Source organism: Oratosquilla oratoria, chromosome 19, assembly GCF_046742065.1.
Source record: "Oratosquilla oratoria isolate Oo_2021 chromosome 19, ASM4674206v1, whole genome shotgun sequence".
In the NCBI taxonomy this organism is placed as follows: domain Eukaryota; kingdom Metazoa; phylum Arthropoda; class Malacostraca; order Stomatopoda; family Squillidae; genus Oratosquilla; species Oratosquilla oratoria.
The window spans coordinates 9,728,160-9,755,756 of record NC_134795.1 but is presented as its reverse complement, the minus strand read 5'-3'; the positions used below and the strand labels follow the sequence as shown (position 1 = coordinate 9,755,756).

At 40.0% G+C, this 27,597-nt stretch overlaps 1 protein-coding gene across 1 annotated transcript; it reads left to right on the top strand.

Moving 5' to 3' along the window:
- Positions 1-23: 23 nt before the first annotated feature.
- On the top strand, positions 24-17,792 carry LOC143035722 (NAD-dependent protein deacylase-like). The gene is made up of 6 exons (XM_076202615.1): positions 24-258; positions 3,511-3,686; positions 7,317-7,531; positions 7,817-7,953; positions 17,137-17,287; positions 17,424-17,792. The coding sequence occupies exons 1-6, from the start codon at positions 63-65 to the stop codon at positions 17,476-17,478; spliced, it is 930 nt and encodes a 309-aa protein (XP_076058730.1). The 5' UTR covers positions 24-62; the 3' UTR covers positions 17,479-17,792.
- Positions 17,793-27,597: the final 9,805 nt, after the last annotated feature.

The window sequence follows — 27,597 nt, the reverse complement described above, 5'->3', positions numbered from 1 at the left end:
TGTACATGCAATACTTCAAAGAAAATTTACCAATCAGCTGAGGTTTGTTTGTAGCTAGAGATATGGCAATCGTTGGCAAAATCATCAGTCGCGAAGTTTCAGTGGCATTTCTAAATCAAATTGCATTCCACTCGAAGAAAAAATCAGCTCTCCTGCAACTCAAAGGCATTGGTATCATGGCCAAAAGTAGACCAAGTTCTGACATGTCCAAGTTTCGAGAATATTTCAACAAAGCCAAACATGTTGTTGTTCTGACAGGTACGGTAGTTATTACACGCACCCACAAGATGTGTATGTATAATAATAATAGCTTAGAAGGTGATGTAGCCGAAGCTCAAACAATTCATGAGTTCATAGCTAAATAATTGGAAATCAAATATATAAAGTTGGAACTGAACATGAATTTGAGTTAAAGTATGTCAGAAAATTAGAGATAGGAGACTGGACCCAATCCAATGAGCGTTAGTCCTTTCCTGTATACATTTATGTACATACAGTTAGGGAAAAAAGATAAACACATACATTTATAGAAGAGACCAGAAGAAGAACAGCTTTCCCCACAGGGTGGTGGATGTATGGAACAAAACAATATATAGTACACAAATTGAAGAGGAAATTAGATAAGGCGGTGATACAAAGACAGGATACCACAAGCATAGCTCCCCTTCCCTTAAGATACAGCCAGGTAAAGACAAAGACACACACACACACATAGTTATAGAAGAGACCTGAAATAAGTTTTCCACACAAAGCAGCGGATGTCTGGAACAAACTGTACAAAACAAGTGTGCAAAAACTATACACAAATTTAAGAGCAAACAGTCAAACTAGACACTGCAAGATACAAGGATAGGACACCACAAGCATAGCTCCCCTTCCTGTAAGATACAACTAGGTAAATACACACAAAAAGAAATAATGGAGCAATTAACAAACTTTGATGTTAGGAAATCGCATGACCCAGACGGACGGAATTGCAAATTGGATACTAAAAGAATGTAAAGAAGAACTAATGGACAAAATATATAACATGAGTTGCTCACTTAAAGGAAAAATACCAAAAGACTGGAAAAATGCCAACATTGTACCAAAAAGAAGAGGAAATTGGAGATTTGCTATACATTGCAACTATCAAACAAATGGATATGAATATTTAAATCCCATTTAGGAATGGATGCAAAGAGGAGACTGTATGAAGGAGTGATTGTGCCAACAGCACTGTATGGGGCAGAAACTTGGAACATAAGAGAAGAAGAGAGAAGGAGTTTGAATGTGTTTGAGATGAGGTGTCTGAGAAGTATGGTGGGGGTTACTAGGCTAGATAGAGTGAGAAATGAGGAGGTGAGGAGGAGAACAGGGGTGAAAAAGGAGCTGGGAGATAGGGTTGATGAAAGAATATTAGGATGGTTTGGACACATGGAAAGAATGAGTGAAGAAAGACTAGTAAAAGAGGTATGGAAGACAAATGTGGAGGGAGTGAACATGAGGGGACGTCCTAGGATGAGGTGGATGGATGGGGTGAAGGGGGCTTTGGGGAAGAGGGGAATGTCTGTTGAGGAAGGACGGGAGAGGACGGAAGACAGAGGTGAGTGGAGAATGGTTGTATATGGATGATGTTGTGATTGCATGAGGAGGAATGGGCAGGGGGTGGGGGGTGAGGTAGTATGTGTGAGCAAATTTTGACGCAGCCCGAAGGGATTTCTCCCCGTCCTCTCCTTATATGCAAGGGGGGACGGAGAGGGGGGGTCGCCGATTAAATGAAGGGGCCTTGCTGTGGATGTGCTGTGACTTGCGACACTGCTTCTGACCCAGGAGGTGCTCAGATGAGAGGGAGGGTGGGAGGGGTGAAGAGTGTATTTAGGCATGAAATGGGTGGGAGTGATTTTATGCCTTTCCCTTTTTGGCTACCTCCCTTGAAAGGGGGAAAAAGCCTTGGTATATGTATGTGAGCTAGTTTACCTGTTTTTGCTAAGATATTCTCTGCTGTCGTTTGTGACCTGAATTTGATCTTAATTGGTCTAGTCTTATCTGTATTGTATTTCCTTAGTCTATATATTTCTTCAGTTTCTTTCCCTGTTTCTTGTCCATCCTCTTGAACTACTAATATCTTGTTTACCTTTTCCTTTTCCTCTTTTACTCTTGTGGTCCTATTTGGATTATACTTCTCTTCCATCCCTAATATAATTATACATTTCTTTTTGTCCACTAAGTCTCTTACTATATTCTCCTTTTCTCTCATCACTTAAATAACTGTGTTCTTAGTTTGTTCTTACATCTGTTGTTTCACTATATCTGTAAATACAATTTTGTTGTTCTCTTGGACTTTTCTCCAACCCTGTGCTTCATTTACTATGGACTTTATTTTCTTTATTCTTCTTTAATTCCTCATTCTCATCTTTTACTTCTTTTAACTGTCTTTTTAAATCTTGTATTTCTTTGGTTAGGTTTTGGTTCTCCTTCTTTAGTTCTTCCACTTTATGAACTCCTTGTGTAACCTGTGATAATTGGTCTAACCTAACCTCCCATTCTTTGTTCATTTTTTTTTTTTTTTTTTTAGTTTCTCCTCTAGATTTACTAGTCAGGGGAGGTTGTCACCTCCTCCCTCATTAAATCCATAAAAGCAGTTATCTTCTCTTTCCATTGAGCTGCTATTATCTATGTTTCTGCTCTTGACACCTCTGCTTCCTTTTTCCTCATCTGTGTATTCTGCCCCCCCGTTTGTTTACACCTCTCCTAAGATCCGGGGCTTGTTCATCCCCTTCCTCATTTCCTTCCATTTTCCTCAATAATCCCTCTCTCATATTTTTTCACCTTCCCACTACACCACAAGCTTTCCCCTTCTCTACTAATACAACAAGGTACTTCCTTGTTGTTGAGATCCGCGAAAATTGCACTTCTTTTCCAGAGTTCCAATCTTTGCTGTGTATCCGACATACGTACGTATGTATGTATGTATGTATGTATGTGTGTATGTATATATATATATGATGCACTTATGAAAATGTTCTATTCTCATAAGCCAGGGAGATATATACTATTTGTCATATTACTTATTTTACTATTGTATTTCACAAACATGATCAATTCAGAATCTTTTTCACTTTAGATTGACATGTATCAGAAGAAAGGACTCTTCCAGTAATAAACATTCTTTTTGCAGCTGTAGAAGATATACACATTTTGGTAGTGTTGGAAATGATTTATGCAGCCTTTCAAAATTTTGGGGTTTATATCATGTATTTGAAAAGTTTTGAAAGTGTATGATTTTTCAGCAAATATGGTCCAAGTTCAAGTAATTATTTGGCTTTCAAAATCTTAACTGTAGTTAGACCCATGGTTAATGTATACTTTTTTTCTTTCTTTCTGGATATCTTGCATCAGCAAACCCTTTGTATTTCATTGTTTGAACTTTCAGTTAGTGAGGGAATATCATTCAGATTATTGTTGATGTATACATGATAAATATATTGTCACATGTAAAGACTAGCAATATTTTAAAACAAATTTCAGGTGCTGGAGTATCTGCTGAATCAGGGGTGCCAACATTTAGAGGTGCTGGGGGTCTTTGGCGGAAATGGCAAGCACAAGAATTAGCAACACCACAGGCTTTCCTCCATAACCCATCCTTAGTGTGGGAGTTCTACCACTACAGGCGGGAAGTCATGCTCTCCAAGAAACCCAATCCAGTGTGTAAATGTTATGTCTGCAATATTATTGCCTTTTGCATTTTCCTCATTATGCAAGCTGCATTTAGCAGCTTGTTACCTTGAAAAGTGTAACCCATTGCATGCATTTTGTAAGAAAGTCCTAGAATTATAAGCATACCGTTGTTTTTCAGGGTAGATTTCCTTCTTAATACCAACTTAAATTTGCCTTTCCTTGCCAGAACTATCAGTCAGTCCAATGCCCCAGTTATCTTTTTCAAGAGAACTACAGCCTCCAACAAACTAGCCAGGGTCAGTGGTTCAACAATAACTTGAAGAGATGTTTGGAGTGAAACTGTATTTCTTGAATTGTAATAGACAAAAGAGTTACACTTATGTGGCCAGCACCTGGTCTCTGGAACAGGCCATAGAGTCACTCTTGACACTGTTCAACACAACTCCTATCTTTCCTATATTTCTGTTTTTTCACACAAGGAGGTCAGTACACCAGCACCTCCCCTCCCACTTCTATTAGCTGGTAACATAGAAGCCAACCCAGGACCTTACATTTACCCAACATGCTCTAAACCCATAAATTATGCACACATATCCATGAAATGCAGCACATGTTACTTTTGGTTCCACTAAACATTTACAACACTTACCAACACAAACCAATTTGCAAAGAACTGGAGCTATAACCAGTGAATGACACCACCCACCCACAAACACACCAACACAAAAACTCATTGTAAACATAATGCAGATAAACATAAATGGACTTGCTAACAAACACTTGAGAGCTGCTGCACTTTCTACCTGAACACAACATATGTATATCACTTATATAAGAAACAGAACTGATGCCTTGAATAGCAGTATTCTCATTTACTGATTACACAACATTAAGAGAAGACAACGCATGACACAAAGGTGGACTTAAAACACTTACACAACAGCATACCCTTCTGCAATAAAACCAGATACCAGACAATTACTCACAGGCACTTTAACTGAAATAATCATGATCCAAACATAAAGAAAACAACCTACACTATCACAAACATACATCCCACCAACTAAATCAACCCCATAAAGCTTCATCCCTCAATTCCTAAAAAAAAACACATAGTAGCAGGTGACCAGAATACTCATCATCCAATCTGGCTTAACATGCAAACAACAGATCACAGATGACAGAAAATACTTGAAAAATTCCCCAGTCTAAACATGATTAGTTCCAGCAACAATCTCACTAGACAACCTATCTAATACAATCAATATCCAACATCCCTGACATAATGATATACTCACCCTCTCTATGTTGACAAACAGCATGGTAAACCATTCATGATATATCATCTGATATATAGAGAAGATATAGAGAAAGAGAATACTTTGAAATAGACCAATACCCATCCCTAGAAAAAGGAGTGAAAAAAATAATAACTACCATCCAGAAGGCAAATAACAAAACAGATTCTCAGAGACTACAGACAAAAATCAAACCCAACAGCATACAGGAGAACAACCTACCTCCTGTACTAGGCGTTGGTATAGCTTGTTGTACTTTCCATTATGTTAGTGACATGATGGGAGGTACAAGCTATACCATCATGTTTGTAGATGATGCAAAACTTGTGAGAAGAGTGAATAATGAGGAGGACTGCAGATTATAGCAAAAAGATCCAGACATTATTTTTGCATGAAGCCAAGAATGGGAAATGAAGTTCAATACAAAAAAATCCAATGTACAGGAAATAGGCAATAGCAGCCAGTCATGTTCCCTGACACATCACTGACACAAAGAGATGCAGATATGGTGCCATAAGCACCCACATCCTAGCAAGAGCCATAATTGCTTGCCATCCTTCATGTAAATGACTATTGATGTTAAATTCAACCAATTAATACATACATATATATACCAAAGGCTTTTTTCCCCCTTATAAGGGAGGTAGCCAAAAAACAGACATAAAAACCACTCCCGCCCATCCCATCCCTAACATACTCCACTCCCCTCCACCCTTTTCCTTCCATCTTATCTTAGTACCTCCAGGATGATGGGTCATCCCTGCATCTTGCCCACTGCCCTGGGTCAGAAGCAGTGTCGCAAGACACAGCACATCCACAGCAAGGCCACTTCATTAAATCAGTGACCTCCCCTATCCTTCCCTTCATGCAGAAAAGAAGATGGGCATGATAGTGAGAAGAGTGTAGAGGAAAGGGAGGCTTTTTGGACAGATTTATATGAGTGCATAGAAGGATTAGGGAGAAATGTCAGTATAGTGGTATTGGGAGACCTTAATGCTAGGGTAGGAAATGAACCAATAGACAGAGTGGTTGGGAAGTGTGGAGTTCAAGGAAAAAATCATAATGGAGAGGTGATGGTGGAGATATGTCTAGAAAGAGAGTTCATTATAGCAAATACAGTGTTTAGGAAGAAAGTCAAGCATAAGTACACATGGGAGAGGGTGGTGGATGGAAAGGTGGTAGATAGAGCATTAATGGACTATATAGTGGTAACCATGAATATAGTTGGAAGAGTTAAGGATGTACATGTTCTAAGGGGAGAGAGTGGGGAATATCAGATAATTTTGTGGTGGAAGGTAAGTTGAGAGTGAAGGATAGATGGAGAAAGAGGAAAAGGACAAAAGGTAGGGAGGTGCTTAAAGTGAACTGCTTAAATGAGAAAGAAAAGGAGTACAAGAAGCTGAGAGAGGAGTGGGAGGGAGTGAAGGATAGAGTAGAACTAGGAGTGGAGGAGGAATGGGGATGGTTCAAAGGAGTCACAAGGTGTGCAAAGATGGTGTGTGGAACAAGGAGGACAGAAGGAAATAGAAGGAAGGGTAGTGTGTGGTGGGATGAGAAAGCAAAAAAGGTTGTAGGATAGAAGCGAGCTTTTACAGATTGGTTACAAAATAGGACGAGGGAATTATATGAGAGGTACAAGAAAAAAAAAAGAGAGAGAAGAGAAGTAAAGCATTAGATAAAGGAGGCAAAAAGGAGACCAGATGTCAAAAGTAAGAGTATGACAGAAAATTTTGAAAGTAATAAAAAGATGTTTTGGAAAGAAATTAAGGGAAGAAGAGGAGGCGAATCAACTGCTGCTAGGTCTCATGATTCTCTTGTGCAGCATGAGGTTGAATTCCACCTTGACTAGTTTGCACTTGGTAGGATCAAGTCTTCAGGGACTGCAAAACTTGGGTTTGGCAGAGGTAGTTGCTGTGATGTGGTGAACCAAATTGTTATTGAAAGGCAAGCCAGTTATAGTAGACACGGAGTAGCTACCCCCATCCCCTTCCTCCCTCTTCTTCCCCTCTCCCTCTCCCTCCCCTTCCACTCCCTCCCCATTCCTCTTCCTTCCTCTCTCCTTACCCCTCCTCCTTTTTCTCCACCTCCTCCCTATCCTCCTACTCCATCTCCACTTCCTCCCCTTTCTTTTCTCCCTCCTGCTAGCTGGTGATATAGAAATGATCCACACTAATACAACACAAATAACAGTCCAAATTTTATTCAGAGAGAGAATGTTGGTAGAGGCTGAGGATTCTTGTTTTCTATAGGTTTCCAGTCCATAGAATTTGAGTCAACAGTTATTATTCATGTAGACTTTAGCAGAGTTATAGAAATAACTAGACTTTCTTATATCATCTCCACATTTCTGTTCCACAGGCTCACATTGCCATTGCAGAGGCTCAAGAGAGACTTCAGAAGGAAGGACGGAAGTTACAAGTGATAACACAAAACATAGATGAGTTGCATCGTCAAGCAGGATCCACAGAAGTGCTGGAGCTGCATGGGACACTTTTCAAAACCAGATGCCTTGACTGTGAGGAAGTGACAGCAAACTACAACAGCCCCATATGTGATGCACTGGAGGGAAAAGGGTAAGACAAAATAATGCTGAACATGATGTTTTAACCTCCTCATTGTGGAGGTTATCTCTCAACTGTATAAATGCATCCAGCATGTGCCAGAACAAAATATGTAAAGTGTGTCACCATACACTTCTCTCAGCTTCTGGTATTCCTTCTCCTTTTCCTTCTCAAGGACTGTTGCTTGTGAGTTTCTAGTCAGTAAACTGAAGATAATTATTAAAATATTCAGAATTTTTGTGTTCATGTAGTGGTGTTTTTTTTCTTCATTTTTCATTTTTCATTTTATTTGGACAGTGCCCCAGACCCAGATGCTACTGAAGCAAGACTTGATGAATCTGTCTTACCACGATGCAGCAGTTGTGGAGGTCTGCTTCGTCCCCATGTTGTGTGGTTTGGAGAAGGACTTGACCCCAAAGTGATGCGGAAAGCAGGTACATGCTAATATTCATTGTGACTATATGTACACCTGGAGCCAAATTATTCCAGAATATATTTAACATTCTTTTTAGTGCTAATTACCATTTAATGACAGTAGAGGCAAATATTAAAGCAATGTATATAGCCATACACCCCTTACTTTTGTTTCAAGGATCACCCATGCCAAGGTCATACATCTTTTTCAGAGTAGTGAAAAGTACTTTGACACAGAGTAAAATGGGTACTATGGACCAGTGTAATGAGTGAATTTAAGATTATTTTGCTTCATTGCTGGAAACTTTATGTGGCAAGAAGTTAGCTATCTATATATCAAGGGCCTCATTCCCCCATATAAGGGAGGTAGCCAGCCAAGTCACATACCCACTGCCACCCATTCCACTCCCATCCATCACCCATTCCACTCCCATCCATCACCCATTCCGTTTCCACCCACCAGCCATTGTTTCCTTCTCATCCCAGCTCCTTGTGTGAAAGGGTCATCCCCATCTGCCCACTGCCCAGGTGAGAAGCAATGCAGCAAGATACAGTATATCCATAGCAAAACCACTTTATTTACTCAGTGACCCTCCCTCCTTGTACCTTACTCTCATGTTTGTGAATTGGTATCACATTAGCTCCTTTTCAATCAAGCAGCACTATGCCTTCTTCTAAAGAACATCCAATGAAACTGTCAATCTTGTCCACAAGTTGTTCCGTATTTTCTTTAAGTATCCAGTTTGAGATCCTGTCAGGTTCTTAAGTTTTTGTCACATCCTCTGATCTCTAAAGATTGAGCACCTCCTTGCATGTGTATGCATTTACTTAATTGTAATATACAGGAAAGGAGCAACACTCATTGGGTCCAGCCTCCTACTCTCCAATTTTCATGCATAGCCTCAGATTCATGTACATTTCCAACTTTCTAAATCCTTGATATCCAATATCAAATTTAGATTTGAATTTATGTATTGTTTCAAATTGAGCTATTCACCTATGCTATTCCAAGTACTTATGCAAACAGAATCAATGGCATTAATTTAACACTGCAGTGTTTGACTAGCTTAAAAATCAATTTAATGCCATGATAGTTGCCATAGCAGCTGCTTCCTAACAAATTGGGTTGGGTGAGCTGCATGGTTTTCATACATCACCACAAGACATGACAATTGTATGCAGTAGATGGAGCTTTGTGGGAACCCTGTTATACAGAATTTTGCTGAGTTATAAATGAGTTGTTGTTTGCTGACAATACAGCACTTGTAGTAGGATCAGAGGAGGGATTAAAGAAGTTAGTAACGGAGTATCGGAAGGTGTGCGAAAGAAGGAAGTTGAAGATAAATATGTGTAAAGTAAGGTGATGAGATGTACAAGGGGTGAGGATGACAGCAAATTGGAAATGAGTATTAAGGGAGAGAGAGTGGAGGAAATAGATCGCATTAGTTACTTGGGAGCAAATGTGGCAGGAAAGGGAGGAGTGGAGGTAGAGGTAAAGTGTAGATTGAGAGAAGCAATTAAATGCTTTGGGGGATCAAAAAGTGTAATGACAAATAGACATATAATGTGGATGAAGGTGAAACTGGGAAAGGAGATGTGGATTTTTGTAAGTTCATATGGGCCTGGTAGTGAGAAGAGTGTAGAAGAAAGGGAGGTTTTTTGGATAGATTTAAATGAATGCATAGAGGGATTAGGGAGGAACATCAATGTAGTAGTATTGGGAGACCTCAATGCTAGGGTAGGAAATGAACCAATTGATGGAGTGGTTTGGAAATGTGGAGTTCCAGGAAAGAATCATAGTGGAGAGTTGATGGTGGAGATGTGTTTGGAAAGAGAGTTGATGATAGTAAATACAGTGTTTTGGAAGAGAGTCAAGCATAAGTACACATGGGAGAGGGTGGTGGATGGAAGGGTGGTGGATAGAGTGTTGATGGACTGTGGAGTGGTAGATAGAAGTATAATAGGAAGAGTTAAGGATGTACATGTGCTAAGGGGAGAGAGTGGGGGAATATCGGATCATTTTTTGGTGGAGGGTGAGTTGAAAGTGGAGGATAGATGGAGAAAGAGGAAAAGGACAAAAGGTAGGGAGGTGCTTACAGTGAACTCTTTGAATGAGAAGAAAAAAGAGAAGGTGTGCAAGAAGAAGCTGAGGGAGGAGTAGGAGGGAGTGAAGGATAGAGTAGAGCTAGGAGTGGAGGAGGAATGGGAATGGTTCAAGGAGGGAGTCACAGGGTGTGCAGGAATGGTGTGTGGAACAGGAGGGATGGGAGGGAATGGAGGGAGGGGTGGTGAATGGTGGGATGAGGAAACAAAAAAGGTTGTAGAAGAGAAGAAGTGAGCTTTCACAGATTGGTTGCAGAATAGGACGAGGGAGTCATATGAGAGGTACAAAGAAAAGAGAAGAGAAGTGAAGCACAGGGAAGGGGAGGCAAGGAGGAGAGCAGATGTGAGGTGGGGTGAGAGTATAACAGAAAATTTTGAAAGTAATAAGATGTTTTGGAGGGAAGTTAAAAGAGGAAGAGGAGGGAAATCAGGTGGAGAAGAGGAGGTAAGGGGTGCGGAGAAGGCTGTAGGGGGAAGATGGGCAGAGTATTTTAGGGAGTTGCTGGATGTGAGGGAGGATAGGGAGGGAAGGATAGTTGCAGTGGGAAGTGTTAGGAAAATGACTGTGATGAGTGAGGAAAATGGAGGAGAAATAAGGAAGGATGAAGTGAAGGCAGTTGTTATGATGAGAGCAGGTAATTCACCTGGTCTGGATGGATGCCATGCAGAATGTCTGAAAGAGGGAGGTACAATGATGGTGGACTGGCTGGTGAGGTTATTTAGTGGTAGCTGAAGAGAGGGTAGAGTGCCGGAGGACTGGAGGAGTGCCTGTATAGTTCCACTCTACAGGGGAAAAGGGAACATGTGTGAGTGTAGTTGTTTCAGAGGGATTAGCTTGTTAAGTGTAGTGAGGAAGGCTTATGGGAGGATCTTGATTAAGAGGATTAGGAGAGGGACAGAGGGAGTAATTGGTGAGGAGTGGTGTGGATTTGGGACAGGTAGAGGTTGCATGGATCAGATTTTTGTGGTAAGACAGATATAATAAAGCTATAGGAAAAGGTAAGGATGTATTTTGGGCTTTTATGGATCTGGAAAAGTCTTATGACAGGGTAGACAGGAGGGCGCTGTGGGAGGTTCTGCGGATGTGCAGGATGGGGAAAGGGCTTCTAGGAGCTGTCAAGAGTTTTTACGAGAGTAGTAGAGCATGTATTAGGATTAGAAATGGAAAGAGTGAGTGGTTCGAGGTAAAGGTGGGACTTTGTCAGGGATGTGTTATGTCGCCCTGGCTGTTCAACTGGCTGTTCGAGAGGTAAATGCAAGGGTGGTGGGTCAGGGATTGGAGATGGTTGAAGAAAATGGAGAAAAGTGGGAGGTGAGCCAGCTGTTGCTTGTGGACGACACTGCACTTGTACCAGGATCAGAGGAGGGATTGAGGAAGTTGTTAACAGAGTTTGGGAGAGTGTGTGAAAGAGGAAAGTTGAAGATAAATGTGGGTAAATGTAAGGTGATGAGATGTACAAGGGGTGAAAGTGGCAGTAGACTGGAAGTGAGCATTAAGGGAGAGCGACTGGAGGAAGTGGATAGTTTTAGATACTTGGGTGCAAATGTGGCAGGAAAAGGTGGAGTGAAGGTGGAGGTAGAATGTAGATTGAGAGAAGCGAGTAAATGCCTTGGTGGATTAAAAAGTGTAATGAGGAATAGAAATTTGGGAATAGATGCTAAGAGTAGACTATATTTACCTAGTTGTATTTTACCTAGTTGTATTTTGCGGGAAGGGGAGCTATGCTCGTGATGTCCCGCCTTTGTATCTTGCAGTGTCTAGTTTGTTTTTAAACTCATGAATGGTTTTTGCGCATACTATTCCATTGTCCAGTTTGTTCCAAGTGTCCAAAACTCTATGAGGAAAACTGTTTTTCTTCAGTTCTCTTCTATAGCTATGTTTTTTTATTTTCTTTCCATGTCCTCTTGTGTTTCTTTTGTCCCAGTTAAGTAAGTTCTCTCTATCGAGTACCTCTGTGCCTTTCATGATTCTGTAGATGGTCAATAGGTCACCTCTCTCTCTTCTTTGCTCCAGTGTCGGTAACTCCAGTTTAGCCAGTTTTTTTTCCTTTGCTTCTTCTCTTAGTGCCCTACTACCACTTGTGACCTTAGTTTTATCTTTAGAGGTCGATTCCTATCCTTAGTATAGCGACCAATTCTGTAAGTCTCTTCTAGGTCTGTGCCTGAATCACTGTCTCCCCCCTGAATTTCATTAAGGATTTCTACTGCTGTCTCTTTTTCTTCTTTTTCTCTCATGTACCTCGCCAATCCTTGTTTTTCTTTAAGCCCATAAACCACAATACATTTCTTCCTATCTACTGTGTCCCTGACCCAATTTGCTTTTTCGTTAATCACTTGAATGATTGTGTCTTTTGCATTATCTTGCATTTGCTGCTTGACTATTTCTTTGAAAGCAATCTTTTCATTTCTTTAATTTCGTTTGTAAGATCCAAGTTAGTTTTTCTTGGGTCAGAAATTTCATGATTAGCCTTAGTTAAACAATCTATTAAACCAATGACCTCTTTTCTTAAGTCCATGATTTCATTTTCCCACCGAGTCCTATTTATGCTCATCTCTCTCTCTATCTCTAATAATCTACTTAAGTTCTTTCTTTCATACTTACCAAACCCTCGGAAGTCATTGTCGTAACACGTGCTTTGTTGTTTGTTTACATCGCGGTTCAGTGTATGAAGGAGTGATTGTGCCAACAGCAATGTATGGGGCAGAAACATGGAACATAAGAGAGGAAGAGAGAGGGAGTTTGAATGTGTTTGAGATGAGGTATCTGAGAAGTATGATGGGGGTTACTAGGCTAGATAGAGTGAGAAATGAGGAGGTGAGGAGAAGAACAGGGGTGGTATGGGAGTTGGGAGATTTGGTGGATGAAAAAGTATTAGGATGGTTTGAACACATGGAAAGAATGAGTAAAAAAAGACTAGTAAAAGAGGTATGGAGAGCAGATGTGGAGGGAGTGAACATGATGGGGGGACCTGGGATGAGATGGATGGATGGGGTGAAGGGGGCTTTGGGGAAGAGGGGAATGTCTGTTGAGGAAGGACGGGAGAGGACAGAAGACAGGGGTGAATGGAGAATGGTTGTATATGGATGATGATGTGATGCATGAGGTGGAATGGGTGGGGGGATGGGGGGTGAGGTAGTATGTGTGAGAAAAATTTTGACACAGCCCAAAGGGATTTCTCCCCGTCTTCTCCTTTTCTGCATGAGGGGACGGAGAGGGGGAGGGGGGCGCCAATTTAATGAAGGGGCCTTGCTGTGGATGTGCTGTGTCTTGCGACACTTCTGACCCAGGGCAGTGAACAAGGTGCAGGGATGACCCGTCATCCAGGAGGTGCCAAGATAAGAGGGAGGGTAGAGGGTGGAGGGGAGTGGAGTGTAGTAGGGATGGAATGGGTGGGAATGGTTTTTATACCTTTGTTTTTTGGCTCCTCCTTTGTAAGGGGGAAAAAGCCTTTGGTATATGCATGTATGTACTTAGTTGTACTTACCTAGTTGTATTTTATGGGATGAGGGCTATGCTCGTAGTGTCCCGTTTTCATATCTCTCCACATCCAGTTTATTCTTAACCCCTTCCATACGGTGCCACCTACGTAGGCGGCATGGGGAGCAAGTGGATACGCGAGGCTGCCATATCGGCGTCTTGATTATATTTATTGTAGTTGTCCCTGCGTAACTGACATACTCTTTAAACTGGCTTCATCACATTTTCTATGGTTATAAAAATTCACGGATGAAAGAGAGAGCAATCGATATAAGCGGTGACTATTTTTTATGATGCGAGTATTATGACGCAACATCGTACGTCTGGCAGCTAATGCTGCCCGCGAGGTTTTGGTCCGGAGTGAAGTGGTTAAAATCGTGTATAGTGTTGGCACTCATTGTTTCTCCATTTAGTTTGTTCCAGACATCAATTGCTCTATGTGGGAACCTATTCTTTTTCAGGTCTCTTCTGTAACTGTCCTTCTTTAGTTTCTTTTCATGTCCTCTTGTTTCTCTTCTGTTCCACTTTAATAAGTCATCTCTATCGAGAATTTCCATCCCTTAAATAATTCTGGAACTGGTCAACAAATCACCTCTTTCTCTTCTCTGTTCCAGTGTTGACAGATGTAATTTCTCCAATCTTTGTTCGTAGGTCAGATTTGACAGTGTAGGTGCCATTTTTGTCGCTGCTCTTTGAATTCTTTCTAATTTTCTTATGTTCTTCTTTGTGTTAGGTGCCCATAGTGTTGCAACATATTCTAGTTTAGGTCTTATCAGTGTAACCACTATTTTTTTAACCATCTCGTCATCTATGTAGTCAAAGACCACTTTCATTGATCTTAATAAGTTAAAAGTCTCTCCAAATAATTTATTGACATGTTTATCAGGTGTCAAGTCACTTGAGATGATTACTCCCAGGTCCCTTTCTGAATTGACTTTTTTGACTTCTTTGTTTCCAATTCATCAAGGATGCATTATGTCGCCCTGGCTGTTCAACTTATACATGGATGGGGTAGTGTGAGAGGTAAATGCAAGGGTAGTGGGTCAGGGATTGGAGAAAAGTGGGAGGTGAGCCAGCTGTTGTTTGCGGACGACACTGCGCTTGTGGCAGGATCGGAGGAGGGATTGAGGAAGTTGGTGACAGAGTTTGGGAGTGTGTGATAGAAGAAAGCTGAAGATAAATGTGGGTAAAAGTAAGGTGATGAGATGTACAAGGGGTGAAAGTGGCAGTAGTCTGGAAGTGAGCATTAAGGGAGAGCGACTGGAGGAAGTGGATAGTTTTAGATAATTGGGTGCAAATGTGGCAGGAAAAGGTGGAGTGAAGGTGGAGGTAGAATGTAGATTGAGAGAAGCGAGTAAATGCCTTGGTGGATTAAAAAGTGTAATGAGGAATAGACATTTGGGAATGGATGCTAAGAGGAGACTATATGAAGGAGTGATTGTGCCAACAGCACTGTATGGGGCAGAAACATGGAACATAAGAGAAGAAGAGAGAAGGAGTTTGAATGTGTTTGAGATGAGGTGTATGAGAAGTATGATGGGGGTTACTAGGCTAGATAGAGTGAGAAATGAGGAGGTGAGGAGAACAGGGGTGGAAAGGGGGTTGGAAGATAAGGTTGATGAAAGAGTATTAGGATGGTTTGGAAAGAATGAGTAAAAAAAGACTAGTAAAAGAGGTATGGAAGGCAGATGTGGAGGGAGTGAACATGAAGGGACGTCCTAGGATGAGATGGATGGATGGGGTGAAGGGGGCTTTGGGGAAGAGGGGAATGTCTGTTGAGGAAGGACGGGAGAGGACAGAAGACAGGGGTGAATGGAGAATGGTTGTATATGGATGATGTTGTGATGCATGAGGTGGAATGGGGGGTGAAGTAGTATGTGTGAACAAATTTTGACGCAGCCCGAAGGGATTTCTCCCCGTCTTCTCCTTTTATGCATGGGGGGACGGAGAGGGGGGTTCGCCGATTTAATGAAGCGGCCTTGCTGTGGATGTGCTGTGTCTTGTGACACTGCTTCTGACCCAGGGCAGTGGACAAGGTGCAGGGATGACCTGTCATCCAGGAGGTGCTAAGATGAGAGGGAGGGTGGAGGGGTGTGGAGTGTATTCAGGGATGGAATGGGTGGGAATGATTTTATGCCTTTTCCTTTTTGGCTACCTCCCTTGTAAGGGGGAAAAAGCCTTGGTATATGTATGTATGTATGTTTCCAATTCTATATTGACCCAATACTCTATTTTTGTTTTTTCCAAATTCCATTATGCTACATTTCTTAATGTTGAAGTTCATCTCACATCTCTGACTCCATTCCCATATTTTGTCTAGGTCTTCTTGTAGTGATCTGCAATCTTCAGCTGTTCTTACTCTCTTGAGTAATTTGGCATTGTCAGCAAAGAAGTTCATGTAACAATTTACTCCCTCTTCCATATCATTTATGTATATGGCAAACATTAAAGGAGCCAATACAGAGCCTTGCGTGATGCCACTTATCACATCTTCCTAGTTTGAATTTTTGTCTCAAAGTACCATTCATTTTTTTCCCAATTAAGAAATCCTTCATCCATTCCATCAGCTTACCTTGTATTCCTCCTATTATTTCAATTTTTTTAATTAATTTTTTTATGTGGTATTTTGTCGAATGCCTTCTGCAAATCCAAGAAGGCGCAATCTGCCCAGCCATCTCTATCTTGTATTATCTCAATTAATCTCGAGTAAAAGCAGATTAGGTTTGTGGTACACAATCTTCCACTTCTAAAGCCAAATTGTTTATGGTTTACTATTTAATTTTCTTCCAAGTGTTTGGTCCATTTGACATGGACTACATGTGCAGCTAAGTGTAGCATATCATTACATGTACAACTTGAACTACACTTTATGGCAGCCAAAGTGTGGACACACTGTTCTGTTAACAAATCCAGAGAAACCAGGAAAAACTAAAAAAAATTTTTAGCTAAAGAGACCTAGAACATATCACCACACATTATAATTATCAGAGGTCTTCTCCAGTCTTAATTAATGTATTTAGCCTTACCTTATTTTCTTTTTTCTTATGTTCTATATTGTTCATATTCACTATTTTCCTAGAGAAAATGATATGTGGCTCAGGTCTGTAGGGGTGCATTATATAGTCCCTAAATATTGGTTACATGCTACTGAGCAATTTATACATACATCAAAGGCTTTTACCCCCTACAAGGGAGGTAGCCAAAAAACAAAGGCATAAAAACCACTCCCTCCCATTCCATCTCCAACATACTCCACTCCCCTCCACCCTCTTTCCTCCCTCCCTTTTCTTTTAAAAAGTAAAGAGCAATTTATACTGCACAATAACATGCAGCCAATACCCTCAACAGGGTATTTAGTGCAGCCAGTTATTATTATTATCCATGCTTTGTTTTGTGTTGTTTGCAGGATGTCTTTGTTTTCTTAATTGCACTGTGGATATAAGAGTTTAGTTCTTATGAGATGTTGATATTAACCTGTAAAAACACACCTTTCCCTGTATTATTTGCATTAATTTGCAAGAGTATTCATATCCATCATGTCTTTCACAAGTAGGGTTGCTAATGATTTCCATCACAGCACAAGTTCTTAATCAGAATATCTTTCTTGTTACTCCAAATGCAGAAATGGAGTTACGCAATTGTGACCTATGCCTGGTGGTAGGAACATCTTCAGTAGTTTACCCTGCAGCTATGTTTGCACCACAGGTAGCTGCTCGTGGAGTACCAGTAGCAGAATTCAATATAGAATCCACTTCAGCCACATCACAGTTTGGGTATGAAAATCTTTATATGTAGTCAGTACAAGTAAACATAATTCTGTGATAATTATGAATTGATATGGGAATAAATTACTATACCAATAGATTTTGAATGGTGAAAACCTTATTAATCAGTTGATGCCTCTTACAGATTCCATTTTGTGGGGCCATGTGGATCCACATTGCCAGTTGCTCTGGCCCCATAACAATACCAAGAAAGATAAAGAGATGTTTATTATTGCTGTCATCTGTTATAAGTACTTATCCAACTTTAATCCTAACTACATGTGCTTTATAGGATTAAGGACTCATATTTGTGTTTGGATTGTTATCTATATGTAGTTCCATTCTAAAAGACAGATATGGTTACACAAATATTAAGATCTGGTAAAACAAATAATTGTTGAAAAAATAAGTAATTCCAGTTTGTCCTCATATAGCATGACAAAATGGTCTGAACAATATGTTATCCTATGCAAATGTTATAACATGGAAATAGATTAGTTCCAATTTGGCAAAATTTTGTTTAATTTTCCTTTTTTTTTTTTTCTAATCTATGGTGAATCACCATTACTTAATCTTGCATTTTACTAACATTGAAAAAAATAGATACAAAATAAATCCTTATAATGTATTTTATGGCAGTCTCAGACAGACTTATGCAAAAAAAAAATGTCTAAATGATACTCCGAAGATGACCAACAGATACGTAAGTGATGAGTATTTCTCAGGATTTAGGAGGCAAGGGGAAACAATGGAGAAAACCTTGGACACTAAGAGAGATTTTAGCAATAAGAAATAGAGAAATTAACAACTTAGCAGATGAAATGATTGATTTAAAATTAGACTACAAAGCTTTGCAACTAGAGGTATCCAACCTACGTACAACTAATGAGGTGATACTAAAAGAATTAAATGAACTAAAGTGTGAACTAAGTGGGATAAAAAGAGAAAATGAAAGAAAGGAAAACGAGGCTAGAAATACAAATGATGAACTGAAGAAAGAGGTAAAAGAACAACTGAAAGGAGTAACTAAAAAAAAATGGAAGAATCAATCAAAGAGGCTGATTTGAACGAAATAAAAAATCAGTGGAAAAAGGAAAGTGAAAGTCAAAAACTTTCATTCAAAGAAATAGTACAGCAGCTGGTAGAAGAGAATGCAAAGGAAACAGTGATCAAGGTGATCAAAAGAAAGGAAAATTGGCTGAGAGACAGTGGACAAAAAGAAATGCATTGTGGTTTATGGTATAAATGAAAAACACAATGTACACAAATACCAAAGAGAAAAGGAAGAAATTGTGAAGGAGATTCTAAAAGAGGTTCAAGACGAAGGACAGAATCTAGATACAGAAATTGATGATGTACACAGGATGGGTAGATACTCAAAAAAACCACAAACCAATGAAAATCAAACTAAGAATACAAATGATAGCAGAAGAAATACTATCAAAAGCGGCAAAACTAGCAAACAGTGAAAAATACAAAAATGTATGGATAAAAAAGGAAATGAATGAAGAGGAGTTAGAGAAAGGTAGGTAACTGAGAAGTGAAGCCATGGAAAAAAAAAAACGAGAAAAGAACGGAGACTGAAAAAAATGATTTATTTTTTTTTTTATAATTTTTTTTTTTTGAGTGCTGGTTCTGAGACTGAGAAAATGATCCTTCAGAAAAATGGAAACTTAAACCAAAAAAGAGAAGAGAAGAAAAATTAAAAGTGGTATATACAAATTTGGACGGTTTGTATTGTTTGTGCCTTTCAAATGCCTCCAAAACAGGTGAGAAGTCCTACTGAAGCTGGTGCTCGTAAGAAAACCAGCATCACGATTGAGAAAAAGAGGGAAGTGATTGCTAAAGTTGCTCAAGGTTTACACGTGTGTAAGCTGCTGAGAGAGTTTGGTATGCCTGAGTCAACAATAAGAACCATTCTTTTAAAGATAAAATTCTGTCAGCTAATGTGTCTAAAGGTATAAAGTATGTGAGCACACATAAGAGGCCAGCATTGTTGAACGAAGTGGAAAGATTATTGCTTGCCATGGATACAGGAGAAGCAGCATAAGAGTGACAGCTTGAGTGAGGAAATGATCTGTTCAAGGGCTCGCCAAGTGTATGTCGACCTGCAGCGGCAACAGGCTGGTACCAGTGGCCAGCTTATACCACCTTCAGAGCCCTTTACAGCCAGTAGAGGGTGGTTTGAGAAGTTTCGGTAACATGCAGGCACCCAAAGAGTGACACGGCATGGTGAGGCGGCAAGCGCGGACACGGACGCTGCTGAGGCGTTCAAGGAGTTTGAGGAGCTTGTGTGTCGTGAGGGTTACCTGCCACAGCAGGTGTTTAATTGTGATGAAACAGGGCTCTTTTGGTAGAGGATGCCTAACAGCACCTACATTACTACTGAGGAGAAAGCTTTGCCGGGGCATAAGCCTATGAAAGACAGGCTTACAGTGATGCTGTGTGCTAATGCGAGCAGCGACTGTAAGATCACGCCGCTTGTAGTGTATCATTCGGAGACGCCACGAGTATTCAAGATGGGCAACGTCCTGAAGAGCACACTTCCAGTGATGTGGCGTTCCAACCCGAAGGCGTGGGCAACCCGACAGCTGTGCCAGGAGTGGCTCAAAGGGGCATGTGGCCCTGAGATCAAGAAGTTTCTGCAGGGGAATGGACTGCCACTGAAGTGCCTCCTGCTGCTGGATAGCACCCTAGCACATCCCCTAGACATGCAGGCACATCTTCACCAAGACCTGGATTTCATCACAATTAAATTCCTGCCTCCAAACACCACCAGCAGCTCATTTCTAATTTCAAGAAGCAGTGCACGCATGCTCTGTTTGAATGCTGCTTCAACGCTACTACCAACACAGGCCTAACCCTGCGAGAATTCTGAAAGTCTCACTTCAACATCTTGCACTGTATCAAGATGATTAGCAAGAGCTGGGAGCAGGTTACCATCAGGACTCTACAGGCAGCGTGGAAGAAGCTTTGGCCATCATTTGACAGGGAGCAGGACTTTGAGGGCTTTAAGCCTGCTGGTCCATCGGTCATCTCGGACATCGTTGCGCTAGGGAGGGATCTGGGCTTGGAGATGGAGGACGGGGATGTCGAGGAGTTAGTAGGGGAGCATGAGGATGAACTGACCACCGAGGAGCTGAAGGAGCTGCATCAGGAGCAGGTTGCCGAACTGGCCCAGGAACAACAAGAGGTTGAGGGAGACGACAATCGTGTTCAGGGCCCCACCAAGGAGGAGGCGAAGGAGGCCTGTGTAATGTGGAGGAAGCTCTACGATTTCGTGGAGGTCACACTAGTGAGCCGTGTTGCAGGCCAGTTCAATGAACTGGTCATGCCTCACTACTGCCAAATCCTGCACACACAGCGCCGGCAAACAACCATCACAGAGTTCTTCCAGCCTCGTGCCAAACGACAGTGCCCTGATGAGGGTACCGCTCCAGCTGAAGGGCCACCTCCTCCTTCAGAGGGGGGTCAGTAAGCCCCCACCACTCCACCACCTCCTCACTCCCATCCCCCTACGCCAGCTGCAAGCCTTACCATCGGTAGGTACAAAAGATTGCTTTTTTCATTATATTTTTTACCTTGTAAGTGGTCTTTAACATTGATTTTTTGGCATTAATGTTGCAGGAACATCATAATCATACCTATTTATGTCCGTTTAGTGACAGGCTTCATCATATCAGAGGGAAAAAAAGTAGACTTTTTCGAGGTCGGGAACGGATTGATTGAATTACCATTGATTTCAATGGGAAATAGCATTTCCATTTACACAAATTTTTACTCGTATTTACGCGGAGACGCACAGAACGGATTAATCGCGTAGAGGTACCACTGTATATATGTATATATGTATATATATATATATATATATATATATATGTATATATACAGACGCTCCTCAACTTACGTTTTAGTTACGTTCCGAACAGCCGAACGTAAGTTGAAAATGAACGTAAGTTGTTACTGTACTATACATCCGTAAATTCTATTACCGTATCTTACAAAACACCCCTAAATCATTAATTATACACATAACATTGTAAAATAATAACATTAATTTCAAATAAATTAAATTCAAGCAACATAAATTGAGATGGTGGAGGAGGAGGAGGCAAGGCACTTTCAGTCTGTCGTTTGTGCAATGTAAACAATGGACGCAGCGTCATGCGTAATTATCGTTTGAACTACGGAGAGCGCGCTAAACTAAAAAATTCACTTTTTTTTTTTTTTTCTTTACAGTCAGTTCAAACGTGAAATTGAAAAAAAACGTAAAACGAATGAACGTAAGTAGAGGAGCGTCTGTATATATATATTTATATATATATATATATATATATAGTAAGTATATATATATATATATATACACTTTAACAATCACAATGCACTTTAGTTCTAAGCCATCAACATCGGGAAACATAATGGAGGCCACAACCAGAAATCTTTCTTGATAGCGCAGTTGGTAAGTCAATGCGCACTTGTCATGTGATAGCTGAGTTCGAGTCCTCGGCAGTACCACATTTCAATTTCTGGTTGTGGTCTCCATTAGGTCTCCCGATGTTGATGGCTTAGAATTAAAGTGCATTGTGGTTGTTAAAATGTATCTCTAATCACTGGGACCCATTCAGTGTTGTACATATATATATATATATATATATATATATATATATATATATATATATATATATATATACACACATATATATCTGAACCCGTAGTGTGGAAAGATACTTTCTTTGAGAAGTGGAGGTGTTGGAAAAACAGGTCTGGATGTAGGCTCGTGTGTGGCGATGGCAGTTGAGCGGTCAACTTGTTCGCGCATGGTAGCGGTCCTGGGATGGGCTTTTGTCCGTGTTGTTGGTCGATGGCGGGTGGGTGGTCATCTTGTCCGCTTGTGGTAGTGGTCCCGGGATGGGGCTTCTGTCCGTGGTGCTGGGCGATGGCGGTTGAATCTGCAAAGGAGGTCTGTGGCTAGTAATGTTGCTGGCTACGTTAGAGTTGATTGCCTAGTAGCAATGTTTCTGGCTACGTTGGAGTTGCTTTCCTTGTAGTAATGTTTCTGGCTATGTTGGAATTGATTGATTTATAGTAATGTTGTTAGCTACGTTGGGTAGACTTGCATTGTAGACGATCTTCATTACCGACCGCTGCTACGAGTATGTTGGGTTGTGCCAAAGTTCGAATCCCAGTGACTACTATGAGAAGCTGTGGAAGGTTGTGTTCCACAACTTTAGAGGCAATGTGAGTAGCGGAGCAATTAAAAACTGTTTCGTTCTAAGGATTTACTGTAGTAAATTATAGCCAGTTGTCTTGTCCAGGGCCATTCGAGATCAGCGCTAGGAAGCAAGGCAACTGATCACGAAGGCTGTGACAGTTACCACTACATAAATTCTTAGTCGTACAGTAATATTTACAATGTGACAGAAGTAGGTATTTACATGATTGAGTGATACACTTAATATTAGATAAAAATATATACAATTATGATACATAGAAGGACATGGCATATTTTGATAATACATGGTGAAAAATAAAATATAAGGATAATTCCTTCTGTGAACGTACGCCTCTCAACGGTCGTCTCTGGTGCAGACCAGGTGTTCTAAGAGGTCAAGGTCAGGTCGGCCTAATTCCCTGTTAAGTGGCTTCTGGTTGGGTGTCTGGTTAGACCTGACACTCAACAGCCACTTGGTGCTGCAACTGCGAGGTACGCGACATCGTATATTTGATATCTATCTTCTCGTATTGTGACGTCCTGTGACGTGTAGTTGTGATGTCCTGTGAAATGTAATATATCTTCTTCCAACATCTGAGAAGTATGGGAGGGATTACAAGGTTAGATAGAGTGAGAAACAACGTGGTGAAGAAGAGAGCGGGGGTGCAAAAGGAAGTGGTAGATAGGTTTGACGAAGGAATATTGGGATGGTTTGGACACATGGAAAGAATGAGTGAAGAAAGATTAGTAAAAGACGTGTTGAAGGCAGAGGTGGATGGAATGAGGTTTAGGGAACGACCAATGGATGGATGGGATGAAAGGGGTTTTGATTAAGGGGAATGTCTGTTGACCAAGGAAGGGAGAAGGTAGGACATAAGGGTAAGTGGAGAATGGATCCGTATAGATGAATCTGTGATGCAAGGAAGGGAAAGGATATGAAGGATGTAGAGAGTGGATATGTGCGAATGATATTTTGACGCACCCCGAAGGGATTTCTCCCTGTCTTCTCTTTTTCTGTATGATGGGACGGAGAGGAGGGGTTGATGATTAAATCAAACGGCCTTGCTAGGGGTGTACTGTGTTTTGTTACATTGCTTCTGACCCAGGGTAGTGGGCGGGATACAGGGATCACCCATCATCCATAAAGAACTAAGATGAGAGGGAGGAAAGTATGGTGGATGGGAATAGGATGGGTGACAGTGAGTACGTGCCTTTGACTTGGCTACCTCCTATAAGGGAAAAAAAAAAAAAAAAAAAAACTTGGTATATACATACTGTAGGTACACACACACACACACACACACACACACACACACACACACACACACACACACACTTCAACGAATGGACGGCTTAGAAGACGTTCTGAAGAAAAGTGAAGTCTGTGGATCCCAACGCAAAGAGAAGTGCCTAGTGTTTTTGCAGGGTGGGGGGGAAATTGCTCGTGGAGTAGTGGGAACGTAGGGAAAGAAGAAAAGGGGAGGGATTACTGAGGGAAATGGAAGGAAATGAGGAGGGAGTAGACTTTGACCAGCCAGACAAGCGGAAAGTAAACAAAAGACTTAGCGAGGATCAAATGTCTAATAAAAATGTAAAGATTAGAAGTATAGAGAGGAGCAATACAGAAGAAAGTGACGAGAATATGTTCCAGGGATTTAAAGAGGGTGGGGGGGTCCCAACCCCCCCCCCCCCCCCCCCCCCGACTGATAAGACTAGAGGAGAGAGTTGATAAGGTGATCGAGGACTTGGAGCGTAAGTTAGGTAACGTAGACTCCATTTTTCAAAGAATTGAAAGGTTGGAACAACTAGAGAAGGCTAACAGAAACTTAACTGAAGAAATAGAGGACCTAAAAAGACAGTTAGGAAATGTAAAGGAGGAGAATGAGAAATTGAAGAAGAATAGTAATGAAAACAGAGAGAAACTAGCTACAGAAGCTAAAAATTGGAGAATAACTCAAGAAGGGAATAAGGTTTCATTCACTGACATAGTCAAACAGCAATTGAAAGAACATAATGAAGACTCAGTTATTAAAGTGATGAGACAGAAGGAGAATATAGTAAGAGAATTAGCTGACAAAAAGAAATGTATAATTATATTAGGAATGGAAGAGAAACATAACCCAGATAGAACTGCAAGAATCAAGGAGGAAAATGAAAGAGTAAGCAGTTTATTAAAATTAGTCCAGGAAGATGAACCAGAAATTATAAAGGAAATTGAGGAAAAATTCAGACTCGGAAAATATAGTACAGATAAGACCAGACCAATTAAGATTAAATTCAGGTCACAAACAACAGCAGAGAAAATTCTATCCAAGACAGGGAAACTAGCAACAAATGATCAATATAAAAAGGTATGGATAAAAAGAGAAATGAATAAGGAGGAAAGAGAGGCAGAAAAGCAGAAAAGAATTGAAGCTAAGGCAAAAAACGAGGAAAGAACGGAGTCAGAGAAAGAGAGATTCTATTGGAGAGTAGTGAACATGAAAATAAAGCAGTTCGACATACTAAAGAAAAACATAAGGGAAACAGAGAATACAATGGAAGTGGCAGAAAACTAAGAGTGTCTTACACAAATATAGATGGATTGATAACAGGATTGAATGAACTGAATGATTATTTGAAAGAAAAAGAACCGGACATAATGGGAATTGTAGAAACAAAATTAAAAGGCCCACTACCACCCAACAGTGTAGGACATGATACATACAATTATTGGATTAGAAACAGAGAGAAAAAACAAGGGGGTGGAGTTATGTTCCTGACTAAGAAGGATATAAACGTGAAAGGTGTCATATATGGAAAGAATACAGTAGAGATGATTATGATAGAAGTGGAAGACCGAGATAAGAAGAGCAGAAAATTTGTGATCAATTATGTGCCTCCGAAAACAGCCTCATGGGAGGAGAGTGAACATAAAAGTATGTTAGAGGACACAAAGATAGCATTAACTAAAATAATGGAAGACGGAGGAAGAATAGTTATGATGGGCGACTTTAATTGCAAAGAAATCTGCTGGGAAGAAATGACAGTAAAGAGTGGTGATGACTCATGGGGAAATGCTCTACTTGAGATGATTACTGACCATTCAATGACACAATGGATACAAGAGAACACTAGGTATAGAAATGAAGAAGAACCATCGAGGCTAGACTTAATAATTACATCTGAACCTAGAATAGTGGACAAGATTGAATATAAAACACCAATAGGTAAAAGTGACCACATATTGATTGAACTGGAACTTAATGAAGAAAAATATATGAAAAGAAATGAACAATATAGAAAAGGAAGAATGATGTATGAAAAAACAAACTTTGATAAAATAAGAGAATTCTTCCAACAAGAAAACTGGGAAGAAATATACAAAGAAGAAACAACAGTGGAAGAGAAATGGAATATTTTGACAAAAATTTACAAAAAAGGAGTGGAAAAGTATGTCCCAAGACAAAAACAAGAAAAAGAATATGTAAAATGCTGGTACAACAAAAGTTGTAGGGAGTTAAAGGACAAAAGAGACAAAGCCTGGAACAGATGGAAAAAAGACAGAAGACCTGAAAAATGGAAAATATATACTGGTTATAGAAATGAATATGTACAAAAGTGCAGAGAGGAAAAAAGAAAATATGAAAAAGATGTTATAGAAAAGTGTAAAGATCAACCAAAACTATTCTACAGATTTGTAAACAATAAACTGAAAAACAAACAAGACTTAGAGAAATTAAGACAAGGAGGAGTTGAATACACTGAGGAAATGGAAATGGCAGAAATTATGAACAAACATTTTAAATCAGTGTTTACAAGGGAAAATATACAACCTGAAGAGATTGAGTGGAAGGAAAAAGTCCCCCCTATGGAAGAAATAGAAGTAACAAAGAATGAAATATTGACACACTTGGGTAATTTTGATGTCAGAAAATCGCATGGGCCAGATGAAATAGCAAACTGGATTCTGAAAGAATGCAGGAATGAACTGGCAGACAAAATACATAGCATAATAAGCAGTTCCTTAAAAGAAGGAAAAGTTCCAGAAGATTGGAAAAAAGCAAATATAGTACCTATATATAAAGGAGGAAATAAAGAAGAACCTACCAACTATAGACCAGTCTCTCTAACAAGTACAATAGCAAAAATATGTGAAAGAATTATCAAAAGTAGATGGGTAAAATACTTGGAAAAAAACAACGTACTAAATCCAAGGCAATTTGGATTCAGACAAGGACGATCATGCGTCACCAATTTAATATGTTTCTATTCAAGGCTAATAGATATAATACAAGAAAGAGATGGATGGGCTGATTGTGCATTTCTAGACCTAAAAAAAGCTTTTGACAAAGTACCACATAAGAAGTTGCTTAAGAAATTAGAATATGAAGGAGGAATACAAGGTAAATTGCTAAATTGGATGGAAGACTTTTTGCAAGAAAGAAAAATGAGAGTAGTGATAAGAGATCAGCACTCAAAATGGAATGAAGTAATAAGCGGTGTCCCGCAGGGAACAGTTCTGGCCCCAATAATGTTTGCTATATATATTAATGATATGGATGAAGGAATTGAAAGCTATATGAGCTTCTTTGCAGATGATGCAAAATTACTGAAAAGAGTGAAAACTGAAGAAGATTGTGAATCACTACAGAGAGATCTAAATAAAGTACAAGAATGGAGTAGGAAGTGGGAGATGGAGTTCAATACAAAAAAGTGTAGTATAATGGAATTTGGAAAAAGCAAAAACAGAATAACAGGATCATATAATTTGGGAAAAGAAGGAATAAAAAAAGTAGAAAATGAGAAGGACCTGGGAGTCATTGTTATGAATAATATGTCACCTGAGAAACACATAAATAAGATTTTTGGAGAAACTTATAATTTAATAAGAACAATCAAAGTGGCATTTACATACCTGGATGAAGAAATGGTGAGGAAAATCCTAATCACCCTGATAAGACCAAGATTGGAATATGCAGCAACGATATGGTCACCAAGTACAAAAAAATGTATAAAAAAACTTGAAAGAATACAAAGAGCAATTACAAAACTGGCACCAACACTCTCAAAACTATCATATGAAGAGAGACTACAAAAACTTAAACTACAGACACTAGAGCAAAGA

Coding starts and splice junctions, on each gene's coding strand:
- LOC143035722 (XM_076202615.1), top strand. CDS start 63: ATGGCAATCGTTGGCAAAATCATCAGTCGCGAAGTTTCAGTGGCATTT. Junction 259..3,510: donor ACATGTTGTTGTTCTGACAG/GTACGGTAGTTA, acceptor AACAAATTTCAG/GTGCTGGAGTATCTGCTGAA. Junction 17,288..17,423: donor TCAGCCACATCACAGTTTGG/GTATGAAAATCT, acceptor TGCCTCTTACAG/ATTCCATTTTGTGGGGCCAT.